This window comes from Akebia trifoliata, chromosome 5, assembly GCF_017979445.1.
Source record: "Akebia trifoliata isolate Shusen 1 chromosome 5, ASM1797944v1, whole genome shotgun sequence".
Classification (NCBI taxonomy): Eukaryota; Viridiplantae; Streptophyta; class Magnoliopsida; order Ranunculales; family Lardizabalaceae; genus Akebia; species Akebia trifoliata.
The window spans coordinates 31,029,494-31,046,506 of record NC_141379.1 but is presented as its reverse complement, the minus strand read 5'-3'; the positions used below and the strand labels follow the sequence as shown (position 1 = coordinate 31,046,506).

General features: G+C 34.6%; 2 protein-coding genes across 3 annotated transcripts; one reads left to right on the top strand and one right to left on the bottom strand.

Annotated features, from left to right (window-relative positions):
* On the top strand, positions 1 to 2,929 carry LOC147402162 (uncharacterized). The gene is made up of 2 exons (XM_086443696.1): positions 1 to 393; positions 2,718 to 2,929. Exons 1-2 carry the CDS (start codon positions 48 to 50, stop codon positions 2,732 to 2,734), a joined length of 363 nt encoding a protein of 120 aa, XP_086299822.1. The 5' UTR covers positions 1 to 47; the 3' UTR covers positions 2,735 to 2,929.
* Positions 2,930 to 5,550: 2,621 nt separating this feature from the next.
* LOC147402161 (pfkB-like carbohydrate kinase family protein) lies at positions 5,551 to 15,072 on the bottom strand. 2 transcript variants are annotated; one of them, XR_015178829.1, is made up of 6 exons: positions 14,555 to 15,072; positions 9,609 to 9,856; positions 9,146 to 9,437; positions 7,804 to 7,956; positions 7,010 to 7,627; positions 5,555 to 6,846 (listed from the first exon to the last, which is right to left on the bottom strand). XR_015178829.1 is itself a non-coding variant. In XM_086443695.1 (5 exons), the coding sequence occupies exons 1-5, from the start codon at positions 14,921 to 14,923 to the stop codon at positions 7,247 to 7,249; spliced, it is 1,443 nt and encodes a 480-aa protein (XP_086299821.1). In that variant the 5' UTR covers positions 14,924 to 15,072; the 3' UTR covers positions 5,551 to 7,246. The 2 variants fall into 2 exon arrangements, 1 of the variants encoding a protein (XP_086299821.1); XM_086443695.1 differs by having other exon boundaries at positions 5,551 to 7,627.
* Between the last annotated feature and the right edge of the window lie 1,941 nt (positions 15,073 to 17,013).

Sequence of the window (17,013 nt, the reverse complement as noted above, 5' to 3'; positions counted from 1 at the left end):
AAGGAGAGGACTACAATCAAAATAAGTCCTATAGTTTCTTAACAAAGATGGCCTCCAATTCAAAAGTTTTATGTGTTTCTATGATAATTTTCTTATTTGCTTGGCACACTCACGTTAGAGAGACACATGGAGCTGGTGAGTGCGGGAAGACACCTGTTGGTACCGCAGCCGCTAGCTTGAGCCCATGCCTTGGGGCCGCGGGAAGTCTCACGGCCCAAGTTCCCCCAACTTGTTGTGCCAAGGTAACAGCATTGCTCAAGACCTCCCCCAAGTGCTTATGTGCAGTTTTGTTGTCGCCCTTGGCAAAGCAAGCTGGAATTAAGCCTGCCATTGCGATCACTATTCCGAAGCGTTGTAACATCAAGAGCAGACCAGCCGGGAAAAAATGTGGACGTAAGTGACCTACAATTTAGTCTCATTATTTCAATTAAAATATTATATATTATCTATCTTTGTTTAACATCTTCAATTTGCATGTTCCTTCAAACTAATAATTCTATTAGTCTTCATTTTACGTAATCATTTCAATTGATTTTTCTTAATTTATCACTTATTTAATAATTATTAGTTAGGAAATTTTGTTTGATCTAATATAGAGTATCTATGATTAAAAAAAAAAAAAAACAGATTGAAAGTATAGCACATAATGAGACCGAATAGAGGGTTGTTTGATTAGGAATGGCAACGGGGAGTGATTTTCACTATACCCAACCTCAGACTAGCCCCGATTACATTTACTCACCCTGAAACCGCTCTGACTCCGACTCAAGTCATATTTTTTTGCCCCACACCGGACCTTGCCTGTAATAGGTTTTCCCCGAACCAATCCGTCCCACCCCCACCAGCTCAGCCCATTCCATTGTCTATACATAAAAATTTTAAAAAGTACTTAAAGAAGGTTTGAATCTGAGATCAAATTTATGCGTCTTATAATTACCAAGTTAAGTGATGATTATTATTTTATATAATAATATATATTATCACAGTGGGAAATATCAAAATCGTCCTCGTCTTGAAATCGAATTGATTTTTTATTTTTAATACAAAATTACCCCAGAATAGTTTAAAGTAGTAAAAACCGACCCTTTAGGAGGCAGGGCACCGGCAGATCGGGGCAAAATTGCCATCCCTATCTTTAATCAAATAAAAATTATAGGCTGACTATGTTAGTCAAGCTAGAAGTCTTACTAGGGCTTCTGGGCCTTCCGCATGGAAGGAAAGTCGATTATATCTTGATTACTAACCTCATTTTCTCTCCATGCGCTCTGAAGGGGCTATAGCTGGTTTTCCCTCCAAATGGAGCGCACAAAAGCCGTACCAACCTTGACTACGTTAGTCAGGCTAGCCCTACTCTAAATCGAATAAACCTTACAATAATTAACATTAACACTTCAGACTAGCAAGTGTAATCCGTCCTATTGTGGGTCTAACTCAACTCTGACCGAATTATTAAAATATTCAATAATGTGGCATGTGTACCATAGATTTTTCCTTGGGATACAAAACTACACATCCCCATAAACATGTGCGGATGTATTAGTCAGTGAGTTGTTAACTGAGCCTCCGCTTATCAGTTAGAAGCCAAGGCCATCATATTTGCACTTATATAGCAAATATTGACTAATACAAAGGAGGGTGGGGTACTTTAGTACCATAAAATTATTTTTATCAACGAAAATTAAAAAAGTGTGGTAACATGGTTAAGAATATATATCATAAAACTATGAGTTGTGATAATATGACTCATTAGATGGCATACTCAATTGACTCCTTGACATTGACAAGTTTGAGAATCATAGATCTGTACGTATCGGGATACATGATTGCATTGCCTCATAAAAAGTGTATCCCGAGGGACTTATGTATCCCGAGGCATACAAATCTACTGTTCATGAACTTATCAACGTTAAGGAGTCAATTGAGTATGCCACCTAACAAGTCATATTATCACTACTCTAAAAATACATGTCCATCAACTTAAAATAAAAAAAAGTGTTCATAAGATGGTTAAGAATATATATATAGAATAATGTTGAAGAGACATCGGGAAAAGCATCTGTGGTTCCCATACACTTTCATGTCAGGGTGTACTTTTTTAATGATAACTAACAAATAATAAAAAATTCTTACGATAGATAAGATCAAAGAAAATATTTTCTCAAGAACTTAAAATTTTTTAGAAAATGGATTTCATCTTTAAATGTTTTTAGTTTTTTATTGCACCTAGGACAATGTCAATTGGTTTTCATTTTTGGGGGTAGGGATAATCATGATAGAATAACATTATGGATTTTTACACGTAACGGAAAATCATCTTTTTATGTGGTTGGGTGTGATAATATTTTCTTGTTAAGGAGGAAAACTATTTTCTATAAGAAAAATTGATTTCCCTACCAAATATGCAATCACAGATCTGTATTCTATATTTTTCTATATCAACGGTCAACTTATTATCAAGAGAGATTCACCCGACAAACCTAACTATTGCACTTTTATTACAAAAAGACTCCATTGGACTTCTGGCAACTCCAAAGGAATCTTGCTTTATGAAGTTCGTTACCCACCGAACCTCACTTTATAAAGTAGGGGAGTTTTGTAATAAAATTGCAATAGATAGGTCTGCCCAGTGAATCTCTCTATTATCAATTGAGAAACTCCTAATCTCTTTAATAAACTATTTGAATTTCTCATTAATCTCCTTGACTTTCCCTATACAGCTTATGTACTTCCATGAGGATGGGATCGAACTCCTGCAATGAAGAAGAATAGTAGATCTAATGTAAGGTTGATGAAACCATTTAAATAAAAGTTTTCATGTAGCAGGTCATGGGAGAGTGACCAATGTAACAAGTATCATCTTTAATGTTCTAGTTGAAGTAATAATAATTTTATTCTAATAAGAGCAAGTACTTGAAGCTTATTTGCTAAATGCCTTCCTCTTCCATTTTTATTAATTGGTGACTTACGTTAACGAGTCACTCTTGCAAATGAATTAAAACCTCGTGATTGAAATCCAAATCTAACTTCGTAAATCCATTTAGTTATATCTAAAGAAGTGTTGATTATTAATGTTAGTATACACATTGTCACTCTAACTACCTCAATTTCTCATTTTACTATCTAAATGATAAAAACACAACGGTTATCTTCTCCAATGTCGTCAATTTCACACAAGCTTAATGAATAAACTCAACTTTTTTTTATTGGTAAGCATGTTTTTAAAAGTTCCGTAACTTAGTGCTGGTGAGATTTGAATCCAAGTATTTGGTACCATCATCCAAAGACTTTACCAACTAAGTTGGTTGACACCTGTAAATAATTTCAACTTTATTACTTCTCTTCTCTTTTTTCAAGAATACTATGAAGGGATAAAATCATCTCACATCCAGATCGTTCATCCATACTATCAACACGCATATCGAGACAGACATGTGACATCATTTGAAGAGAATTTTATCTTATTAAAGAAGAATCTCAATTTACAAGGATTCTTTCCTTTTTTTTATGTAATTATTAATTTGGACAGAGGCAATGTGGTCAATTATAACTTAATTAGAGTTAAAGACTCTTTTTGGGATTTTTCTATTTAAAGGTCTAAAAACCATTATAAAGGAAGAGGAAAAAATGGAGGAAGAAGGTAGAGAAAGAGACCAAGGTGAGGAGGTCATGTAACCATGAGATCTATAGCGAAACGGCTCTCCAAACCTGTGAACGTAGATACGTTTGTCGAACCACATAAAAAAAATTTGTCTTCTTTGTTTCCCAAATTTTTATTATTATTTTATGGATTAAATATCAAAATCGTGATCCAGGTCGATTTATAACAAAATCAACCTCTACAAATACCCTTTAAATTTTATTCATAATTGTAGACATCCCATTTTTGCACTCGCCTGATTAATCAACTCGTCAACCTGATCGCAACGGTTCTCAATGATGGATGTTTATTCATTTGCTTTATTTTATTACCAGATATGTTTCAGAAATCCGGATGAGATATCTCAAACTGACAAAACTTAGAAATCACGCTATGCTATGAAAACACGACCCCAGAAACATAGAAATCATCATCTTGCAGACCAAAAAGAAGCTTCACGATTAAAATCACTAAAAATGATCAAATTACCAAAATACCCCTAACATCAAAACAACCCTAGAGCCTACGTTACGCTTAGAAAAACCCTTTCAAACACATAAAACAACAAATCGAAACCAAAGAAATCATTTCGCCAACTTTCACAGAATTCGACAAAATTACGAAAATACCCCTCGTAAAGTTCCTGACCATTTCACACAAAAAAAACTTCATAAATGACAAAAATCAATAGTCCCATTCAATTCCTTACAAAAAAGTGATTTTAAAACATCCTAGAACATCAAAAATCGACTTAAAACGCGAAAAGTCTTCTCCAAGGGCAAAACGATAATTTCACAATTTTTATAATTAAAATTTTCGAAATTAATAAATAAAATATTAAATAATTAAAGTGAAACATTAATGAAATTAATTTAAAATTTTGAACAAAAGAAATCGATCAATTAGACTTTCAGGCAAAATTGTTGAGGGTTGCCAAGATATTTCTTTAAAGATCCCTTCATTTGGGGGTCCAAAGAATTAAAGATATAATAAAGGGGGGTTCTCCAAAAAATTAAATTCAACTAAGCAAAACTAAAATCAATGTATTAAAATCAATCAAATAAGACTAAAGTCAAAATTAAAATCAATTAAGCAAGACTAAAGTCAAGATATTAAAGTCAATCAATTAAGACTAAAATCAAAATCTTAAAGTCAATCAAATAAGACCAAAAGTCAAAATCTTAATAGAGTTATAATTAAATAATAACTCTATCTAAAAGAATTCTAACTAAAATATAACTTTACCTAAAACAGTTCTAATTAAAATACAATTCTACCTAATAGAGTTCTAACTAAAATACAACTCTAACTAAAAGAATTATAATCAAACACTAATTCTATCTAAATTAACCCTTAAAAAAAATCTATAAATAGAGGTCTCCACACCCTATTTTCGTATTCAAGAAAAAATCCTAAGAGAAGTAGGTTAAAAAGCCTCCCTAACCTCTCATAAACCCTAGTTTTGGAGCCCCAACTCCTTACCTAACACCCATACTTCAATTTTAGCTCGGAAAACATCTAGAAATCTCTCAAAAACACCCTAAAATCCATAACAAATTCGAAGAATCCAGATCCAAGAAAGAGATACCTTGCCTCGGAGATCAGAAATCAGATCCGAAGATAGAACGGAGTAAGGAGTACGGTACAAAGATCAATTTTTGTTAGATCTGAGGGAATAAGATCTTTGCGTATCGAAGGTAAAATTTCTGTTATTTTTCTATCTAAGTTTTTGTTAGCAATGTAATCTTATTTGGGATAAGTAGAGATCAGCATTGGCCGGGCGGGGTTAGTGCCTAACACCTTCCAACCCCGTAATGTGATCCCCGAATTCAATTTTTCTTCAGTAGATTAGTTTATTTATCCGTTTAGAGTCGGTATTCGGTTCCTAGACCGTAATAACTAGGTGGCGACTCCCAAACCTCAAAGGTCAAAAGCGAATCCGTGCACCCTGCGGATCGAGGGCGCTTTCAATAATTCACTCCAACTTTATTGTCTTTCCTCTTTTACTCTCTTAATAATCACAAAGAGGATGAGAGCAAACTCTAGTATATATAAAATATAACTCAAAGCTTTAAACTCACCAATGCCCTTACTTGAACCTTGAAGAATTGGTTCGAGTCTCAATTAGCCAAATCAAGAACTTACAATAGTTTGTCTTTAATCATCTAAAAACTCAAACTAACCAATACCTACATTTGGTATTGGGTCCTTTATATTTGAAATACATATATATATATATATATATATATAAAATAAATCTTATATGAAACTTAACTTCAAATTCCACAAGAACTAAAATCAGAGGCTATTACTCAATAAGATCCTACCAAATCGGCCCGAAAAAACTCAAGGTGAAAACTCGATAAGAACCTACCGATTAGGACATTATAGGAACCTATTGAGCCCTTCTAGGTAAATTTGGCAACATTATACCAAATCTCTATTGGAGAATTCAATACTGAACTATCAAATGAAGTTTCATTTTATTTTTGTCTTGGTTGTTGAGATCCTAACAATCCCTAGACCAGAAGTGGAGGTTTCCATGATAATTTCTAACTTAGTAAGTTCTAAGGGTATTGCTTATTGGATATCAAATTAAAAGTGCTCTGAACACATATACTATTGGAAAATTCAACACATTTGGAGGGAGGGTAATGCTATAGCTAACACCCTTGCAAAGTTCGCAATGTAATCGTGTTTTTCTAACACTTTTAACGACGATGTTAATCTCCCTTTCCTAGCAAGATCTTGCTCTGTAGGTGACAATCTTTCTCTTCCGTTTGTTTATTTGGGACTAATGGGGAGTCCCCTTCTGTACATTCTTTTTATAATACAAAATCTTACTTGCTTGGAAAAGAAAAGTTTTGATTCTTGTACACGAAATCCTAGTAGACGCAAAGGAGAAGAAGACTGAATGAGGTTTGATTGGGGTGGTGGGTGCAAAGATTAACTGAAAAAAGGTGGGTGCACAGAATATTTTGTAATTTTGGAGAAATCCAAGGAGTGAGAAGGTGAGCACAAATGGTGGGTGTAAATAGCCCAGCCTAAAACTAAATTGACCCAACAACTATACATCAAATTTTCTGAATGAAGGCACTTGTTTACTATTCTTTAATGTTAATTTATAAGCCATGCTGCCTGAAAATTTTCTAAACTCAAGCAGTCCCAAGACTCAATTGAGATAACATAGCTGATGTTGTTCACAAGCTCTGCGCCAAAGAACGAAGTGTAAGTGTGTAACAAGAATGCTAACAGACCCACATTATTTGATTCTCTTGCACGAGAAAACCATAATGCTAAAATAATTGCAATCAATACCATCAGTTAAACATCCAAAACAGCGCAAGCTTTGAAACCGAGCAATCATGTTACCTTTTGGTTGAATCGAGACTTTCCCGAGAAGGATGAAATCCTGTTTGAACCCATAGAGACTGAACCACATTGAACAACCTCTGAATGTTTACAATCATCAATCCTCCTGCCTCCACCACTCTAGAGAGACGGAATCAATGGACGTGTGAGAAAACATAATCAAACTCATTGAAAGTGATTTCAATCATAACTGACTCAACTTCCTTTCAAAATTCATTTTACATCCATCATCGTCCTTCAAGATGGCACCATGCTCTTCTGTTGTGCAGCCTCGAGTTTAGGCAAAACTTCGGAGACCACCTTTTGCAGGGAGACATGATTCACACAACCATTGCTTCCATTTACAGTTCTTGAAAGGAGTATGGCTTCAGATATGTCTACATTCTCGTTCAGAAACATGTTTGATAAGTCATCTTCATTCAGGTTTGAATCCTTTACAAGCTCAATAACTTTTTCCAAGGTGGCAACATTCCTACCAGCCCCACAGCCCATGGCAGTTGCAGCACCCACCGCATTCGCAAGTGCCAATGTATTAACCGTAGGCATCTCATGTAGAAACCCAAATGCAATAGCGGCTACAAAACTATCTCCGCATCCAACCGTGTCGATTACATTCACCTGGTGAGAATTCAGAATTCTAATTAAAGGTTCAAACCAAATGAATCTTAATGATTATATTGATTAGAAGTAATAAATCGAAAAAGATGAAGCAAAATAAAAAGAAGTTGCCCAGTTTGTTACATCCAGTCCCCAGTGTGGCAAAGGATTTGAACTAAATTGCAAGAAACAGATACCTTGAATGCAGGTGCACAGGAAATACTAGATGCTGTTATCAGAATAGAACCCTTTGAGCCCATTTTGACAATCACCCATTTCGTGCGCACCCCTTTCTTAAGCAACTCCTGTCCTGACAGAATTGGATTTGGGATGCCAGTCAATGATTGAGCCTGGAAAATCATTGTAAGAGCAGAGTGGATCAGGTGGGACCATGGAGGGTTAAACACTACACATGTAAAATCTGAAAGCAATAGCAAATGTGAAAGGGGAACAATATATATATATTGGGAATAAATTGGAAATTACTAATCACAAACACTGGCAAACAGCATCCGTGATGATTCTCGGGTAAAGGACATTTGCCTAGAATTTACGTGATGGTTTTCCTGTGAATTGGTGAATGTATTTGAATACCAATTCTTCGGTTTTAGTAGTCTTTGGTATAGAATTTTGCTCAATTTAGCATTTCATTTATTGAAACGATGTATCAAATCTGAGGGTTTAGAATATAACTCAGCATTCTACCCAATAAAAAATATCTTATTACTAACTTATTGGAGAAACTCATACCGATCAGAAAAAACCACAAAATTTTGCGCATGAAGAATCCACTGTAAAGTGGCATTATATCCCTCAAACCGAGATGGTAAAAATGGCATTATTCCAGAAACATAATTATATTCGTTTTATATAAGTAAAAGCAAATATCATTAAAAAAGAAGCAGCCACTACACATCAAGTAAAGGACTCACAAGAGGTCAAGACAATTATGTAATGAGGAGAAAGGGAAAAAAGAGAAACCCGAGTCCTACTTTCAACAGAAACCCAAAACAGCCATCGGTTATAGTATCACATGAATACCATCTAAACACAAAATGGTGAAAAATACAAAACGGTGAAAAAAGGACCCCTTGAATTCTTTGATCACTCTTGACTGGTAAAGCGTAGTTGATTTAATATCCATAATGAGGTCAATAGATGTATCTACTATGAAAGGCACAACTAAATACTAAAAAAAGACTTTAGACAATATAATCAAACATCAATTGTGCTCTCTCTAATAACAACGATGACATTGAACGAGATTAGGAAGGCCATACAAAATAGTAGTATATACTATATAAAACTATTGAAGCACCAAGAACGTCGGTGTTGCTAGCTAACTTCTCAACCCCTATAAAGAAACTTCAGTGACTCCACGTCCCTCAAAGGACTAAGAGAAAAATTAAACAAAATAATAGCTTTGGAAGTTCAACTTTGGGCAAGGTGAGTACAAGGAAGGTAGAGTCATTATTATTTTTATTATCTATAAAGTAAAGATAGTTCCAACAAAATAAATAATAGGATGCCGAAGAAAACCTCATCAGAAGTTAGAAGAAGAACATCACTCATCTTCAAGTACTGGTCAAGTGCCCTTTGCTGTTTGGGTGTTCCAGTATAAAGAGTCCTTCCCCGTGGTCCAGGATCAAAAAAAATTGTTGTCCCTACTTCTATGGCATATTCCAGAGCTGACATAATCAAACTAGGGGAAAGTTCATCAAAGGCATAACCATTACAGAACAGAATCTTCGATCGTTTGATTGCCATTTTTACTTCTTCAGAGAGTTTGCTTAGCCAACTGAATGCAGGATCCTTGCTAAAATCAGCTCGACTGATAAAGGAACACAGATGCAGTGAGATAACACTTTATCTTTCATTATAGAAGTGAAAAACCGACATAAAATTCTTATTAGAAATCATAAAAGACCTACATTTAAAATATAAAAAAAAAATACTAACAAAAAACTATGAAAATTTTGAAACTTCAGTCAATCTGTTTTACCTGCAGAAACCATGTCTTTGTAGAGGATCCACCAAAACCCAGCATAAAAGTGTCTCATAAGAGGCACTAGCATTAACAGAGTCAGTACCTTCACTCATTCCAACCATACCAATGCCCTCATCATGAAGCACATCAAGGAGGAAGCGTCCATAGATTTCATTACCCACATGACCAAGTGTGAGACAACAAAGACCGAGTCTTGCTGCAGCAATAGCCATATTGCAGTTCCCACCAGCTTCCCAGTATTGCTATTTGAATGACCATATTACCATGTCAACCAGTAGATTCTAGGTGAAAAAATACAGCAAACTGGAAAACTAATATAGTTCCATTGTCCAGAAAACAAATCCATTGGGTTTGGGTGGGGGAAAATTTAGTCAAAGGAAAGTGCATATAGAAAAAAAAAATGAATATTGAAATGTCGGAAAACAAAATATGTAGAAACCAAAATATTTTTCTTTACTTAACTAATAGGGCTTTAGTTTATTGATCTCTACTCATGTTCTTGGGCTAAACCACGCTTTTGGGCCCATAGTAAGGGGCATTCTAGAGAATCTAGCAAAGCATTTTTGGGAGGGGCATATGAGTGTAAATATCAAATTTAGAGAGGGACATTTGAGGTAAAAATTTAAGAGAAAAATCTGGAGAGAGAGAGAGAGAGAGTGTGTGTGTGTGTGTGTATGGTACATACCAACCATTTTGTAATGGAAAAATATGTCTCTTATTTGGGTATATTCTTTCCATCTTTTTGCTTTCCTTTATTATGGAAATTTCACCCCTAAAAAGGAAGAATTCCCATGTCCTTGAAATTTAAAAAAAAAATTCCCTTGTCTTTTTAGCCTAGTTTAGAAAGCTTCTTTTAGTAAATCAATAAGAGAAAGAGAAAATTCTTAGTTTTCTAATTTTTGACCAATCATCAACTTAGTAGAAAGGGAGAAAATGGGGAGAAGAAAAAGGGACGTAAGTAATGTGGAGACTCTCCCATAAAGTAATCTCCTTAACTTTTTCTTTTCTTTTCATCTTCATCTTCTCTATTTTACTTTAATTCATTTACTATATTAGCTTAACTTTTGTGTATTTTCTTCTTTTGAGCTAAGTAGAAGAAGAAGACCACGAGGTTAAGGTGGTGTGAAGAACGCGTGACTCAAGCGGAAAGGATCTAGAATTCAATCAAGGTAGGATTTGACTCCCTTTAACTTAGTTTAATAATGATATAAAGGAAGTAAACCATACATGCATATATCTCGTCATTAAAGCATAATTTTTTATTTTTTTAAAAATGATGATAATTATATAATCTAATGATATTGTATGCGTAAATGTTGGTATGATTTTGGTTATGCCATGATAAGGATGAACGGTCCACATGATTTTTGAGTTGTATAAGTATGATACATTATTTTTTCATGAGGACAAATGGTGGTGTAAAGCAAGTAGGATGTAGACCCTTAGGTACAAGACCTTTGAGCCCTCGATGAAGGCCCTAGAATGGGGTAGTTTGCGGTTTCGCCAGACCGGGGATAAAATGGCTGAATTGAGTATGGCGGTTTAGCCAAACCGAGGATAAAATGAATAGAATGGTTGATAAGAAAATGATTTTGCAATTTTGTTATTTATGAAGTGTTGAAATAATTGTTTTGTTTTATTTTATTATCATTATACCATGTGCAACTCGATGTATTCCTTTTTTTTACCATGTGGAGGGGGTGTTATTATTATTTTTTTACTATGTGAAGGGGTGTCATATCACTCCTATTGGGTTTCACCGCTCACCGACGTTTTATATCAAAATTTTCAGATTTCGATGAAGACACATTAGGGGCGTTGAAATCGTGTTCGGAGATTTGCTATGTTTTCTTTCTGAAGTTGATTTGCTTTCATAATTAAGGGTGTATGGGGTTTTGGGGAGAATAGTTGAAGTTATCTTATGCTTATTAGAGTTGTTTTAAACCAATTTAATGAACAAATGTGTTGGATTCTCATCTTAAGGATTTTGGTTATTAATTGACTTAGAAAAGAAGATCTATAATGTAATTGATTCCTTTTAACATGTTTTACGAGGAAGGTTATAAAATTTTCATTTGTTATCGAAATGATGTGATACCACTTGGAGAAATTCTATAACTCATACACGCATACCCTTATATTTTTCTGGATTTAAAAAAAAAAATTTATTATATTTTTAAAAAAAATCGTTCTTGTTGTTGCTGTTAGTGGACAGCAGAAATGAAGAGAAAACAAAACCTACTTTATTTCATCGCACTCCCTACTTAGACTTCACCTTTGGTTCTGATTTTTTTTTTTTTTTTTGAGGATTAAATTTTGGAAGTAAACTTCGACATAGCCTTGGTTTCATAACATTTTAATGACAGAAATATTTATTTCGGATTTTACCGTCTAACCTATTGAATAGGACTGTAGGAAACCCATTCTGTACCTCTGTTTTTGTAAAAATATTTCACATGCCAAGCCCTGATTTTAAAATACATTTCATATTTTTCTTAGGTTCCACATTTCAGTAACTTCTATAGAATTTAAAATCTCTACCTTCCAATAAGAACTGAAGTGTGTAAAAAATTTAGAAGTCACGCGATGTTAAATCCTAATTTGTGTCATAGTACAGAACCTTTCTTCGGTATTTTCATACCAGAAAAATAAATATTTTCTTTGGTTTAGCATTTTATACTATGGATATTTCAATCATCTTTCCAAAATGGGGTGTTGCATTAAATTCCGATAAAAATTGAGCAAGTTATGAATTTTTGATTGAAGGTGTGTTGGGCTTCCTATGTGAATGTTTCCAAGAAATGGAGTAAATGAACAATGATCAAAATGGAGTAAATAATGAAATGAATGAAAAAAAGAACATAACTATATATGATGAGAATACAATTACCACCATTGAGATCCAACATTCTATGGTATGTAAATTAGGTATGAGTACTTGAAAATTCACAACTACATAGTCAGATTTTTTGCTTTTGTTGTATTCTACTTGCTTCATCCGGCATGTCATCTCAATACCTGAAACTTCTTCACAGTTTCTCTTCTAGTGCTTAGTATAATATTTTAGTTATTACAAAACACCAATACATAATCATAGTTTTATGGTGTTGAATACCAACGTATATTGTATGAATTTTATTTGCTTGCTCTAGTTACAAATAAAGTAGCTGCACAAATTCAAGTTAAGATCCTTAATCATTAATATCAAAGTCTTATCTTGAAGATTGGGGGTTGGATGAACCAATCTTGTTTGTCTCCAATTTTGTCATTACAAGTGTGTTCATATCTACTTTCACTGCCTCAATTCACTTTCTTCGGTCTCCCTTTCACTCTTTTAGAACCTTCAACTTGCACATCTGTTCTAATAGGGTGTAGTTGGCCTTCCTTGTACATGATTAAGCCATCTCAGTCGACTTTTTCTTAGTATATCACCTATCAAGATTGCTCCTACATGTTCACAAATGCATTGACTTCTAAGTTTACATTTTATTTCCACTCAACCATTTTTGCATCTTTTTTTCTTTTTTTGTTGCTATGCTCAGTCTATGTTGCATCTTGATTATCCACAATCTAGCTTCATAAAGTATAATTGTTCATAGTACCATATTATAAAAATTTCCTTTTATTTTGATGTGAATGTTCAATCACATAGCACTTCAAAAGCACAACTCCACTTCAACCAACCAATTCTGATTCTATGGGCAACCTCCCCAATCTATCAATAGTTATGTATAACAAAAACATAGTTAACTAAGGGATGTTTCAAGTATTTCCTGACCATCGATTTTCCCTAGAAATTCCTCTCCATGGGTGTCAGTGTGCCACTACTAAAGTCGCACTCCACATATTCGGTCTTGTATCTACTCGAATTCCAACGCAGCTCTCCAAAGTCCTAGTTTAGCATTGCCTCCCTCCTTGATCTCATCAACCAACTCATGGTATTTCAACCTAAGTTTCATTAGCTACTTATAACCAGCTATGCCTTATCTAAATCATTGGATCGGTCAACATTAACTATATGATAGGATCCTTGATTTTTAAAGCAATTTAAAGAAAAAACTGCACCCAAATCTCAAGGAACCTATCACATTCCTATGTAGACCTGTATATAAATCCTTGAGGAGGATATCCATAAAGAAGAAATATTTGATCATCTTCAAGCAACTGATTATTACGAAAAATTGGGAAATCTATGGAAATCAGAAAATCTTGTAATTGTAATTGTGGAGGGTATTTCTCGTAAAGCATCAGGGAATAATGCGTAGCACATTGGGATTGTAAACAAAGGAGGAGTGCCGAGGTTCTGCTTCCGAGACCCAACTAAATAGGAAGGTCGGATGATGGCAAAACCCAGAATAACAGAAGGGCGGACCACGGAAGCTCGGAGTAAGGGACAATCAAGGAAAAATTTGGTCAATCGAATCCCCGGAAGTCAGGGATTCGACCGCAGAGAAAGCGGGAATTTGAGGGGGGAAGGGAAGATCCCACTCTATAAATATGAGGGTGATGGGCACCAAAAAGGTAGGCAACTCCTTCCCCTAAAACTCTATACCACTTTTTGTACTAAGGTTCTGACTTGGTATTCGGAGATGTGTTGTTCCAGGCACACCCAAGAGCAAAGGAGTAAGAAATCAACCAATCAGTGAGAATCTCGAGGTAGTGCAAGTTTTTGCATTTACAGTAATTGTAAATTTTTCAGATCAATACCGTCTCTAATCAATTAAACACCCACAATAGCATTTCCATAATAGAGACAAAAAATTGAGAGGAAAAAAATACTAACAATTAAATATATTTTTTTCCTTTAATGATTGATCTCAGTGTATTTTCTTTAAATTAAAATACGCCCAATTTCAAGACAAATGTAACGAATGTATTTTTAAGAGAAAAGAATATATTTTTCACCAATTTTCAAGTAAACCGAGAATTTGAAGACCTACCTTATCGGGATGAGAAGCAGACAACTGTTCCATATAAGCTAGTCTTTCCTCAATCGATGGCGGAGGCAAGCTTGGAACGTTGAGGACGACATCAACGCAGAGGTTCCCGAGAGTCGCGATATCGGCATCCTTAACTATGGGGCTTCTCGATTTCTCATCTTCAGCGAGATTATCCGAGAAGCTTAGAGAATTGGAGCGATTGTTTGGGATCGAAGTTTCAATTCCCTTGCAGTTATAGATCGAAGGAGCATTATTTTTAGAAGAAATTGGAGAGAAAATAGCATTAATGATTCGAGAGTTTTGAGAAAGAGGAGATTTACGGGAAGAAATGTTGCAAAAAATGGGGAATTTGAGGGTTTGAAGATGCATTGGACCTCTGCGTGAGAGAGAGAGAGAGAGACTGTTACGCTATTGTTTGATAATGAAAAATGGCTCTAAGAATTGGGGACATGGAGTCGGTCAAGTTGAAGGTGAACTTTTATATCCCAATAATGGCTAATATTCTCCAAATGGGGGCTTTATTACTTGCTATTGTCCGGGTTTATTCCAACCAAGCACCACCATGATTTTAAAACTCGTCCATGCTAGGGCGGGTAAAACTGCAGTAAAGACACCTTGGGAAATGGGAATAAGTATTTAAGGGTATTTTGGTAAAAAGTAATTTCATTTAATTGAAATTTTTTTGGATATTATAAAAATATATATTTTTTAAAATAAGTCCATTTTCACATATATTACAAATTAACTCTAGATTAAAGAATGTATCATAATATAAAAATAATCTTTCTATTGTTAAATTATAAGTATTGATGGTAAGAGTTATGAGTTTAAGAATGATAATCGGAATTATTTGACTCATGGATCTCCAAATTTGAGTGAGCTTATTTTAAGTAGGGGTGCACATGGTTCGGATTGGTTCGGATTTTGACAAAATTGGAACCGAACCAAACATGATCGGTTCTACAAATTTGAAACCGAACCAATCCAATTGCTCTATAGAACCGAACCAATCCAATCCAATCTTGGTTCGGATTGGTTCGGATCGGTTCTCGGTTCTCATACTTATTAAAGATAGATACTTTCTTCCTCAATCCAAGCATTCTATCTCCTCCAATCTTCAAACCTTAAAAATAAGTAGGACTTTTTTTAAACGTGGACTTTGGGATAATAAAAAAATTAAAAAAAAGAAGAAGAAAGAAATAAAAAATTGAAATTTTTATTTTTTAAATAATTATATATATATATATATATATATAATTGGTTCGGTTTTCGGATTGGTTCGGTTCTATTATATCATAATCTGGAACCGAACCAAATTAATCGGATTTTTTTTTCTTCGATCCGTACCTGAACCATGTGTGTGTTTAATCCGAACCAATCCAATCCAAAAGCTTCGGATTGGTTCGGATCTCGGATATTATCCAATCCAATGTGCACCCCTAATTTTAAGGGACTGGGTACTAAGGGAGAAAGATTTTTGTGAGGTGAAAGGGGTATTAAGAAAAGGTGAGGGGCATTGAGAAATAAAAACAATTATGGGGGAGGCGGACTTAGAAAATTCTTTCTAAGTCTTAAGATACCGCCCAAAATCAAGTTGAATTTATAAAGATACAACTGTACAACAGGGTTTTTATTTAATAAATTTCCTTAAATGGCATGATGCAACACTGTAATTGCCGAACTAAGCAGTTTTTAATGTTAAAAGCGGTGAATCACCGATTAAATCGATGATTCAATTATGAACACGATTAATCCTACTTCGTTGTACCCTCAAATTGAGGAATTTTGTGACTGTTTTTAAAAGAGATTTACTTGGCATACCCAATTGTTGCATTTCTATAACAAAAACTCTCTTGAAATTTTGACAACTCCAAGGGAACATTACTTTATGAAGTTTGTTACCCACCAAACCTCACGTTATCAAGTTTGCGACCCGAGCAAACTTGGAGTGGGAATCCACGTCATAAAATTCAAATTTATGTTGTTAATTTGTTATTTAACAACATACATGGGCGTGGATTATAACCACATCAATTTGTGGCATCCAAAAAAATGATCTAATGTCGCAAGATATAAACGACAAAATTTAAGGATTTAGAAAAAAAAAATGTTCCTTTTCACCATTGAATTTTATGTTTAAATTTAGGGGTTTGGTGGTTGTCTATTTTTGACACCTATGATCAAGTTCAAAAAGAGATATATATATATAGGGTCCCGTTCGCCACCCTTAGTTTTACCACACACTTTAACAAACGCGTTTTGTCTTACATGGGTTAGAAGTTTCGGAATGAGCTGATTTTTGGTGAGGATGATCTCTATGGTGAGGAGATCATCCTCACCAAAAATCAGCTCATTCCAAAACTTCTAACCCCATCAAAATTGATTTACAAAAAATGAACGGTCCACAATTTTTCAACGTGTAAACATGGGGCTAAACATTTCGGAATGGGCTGATTTTT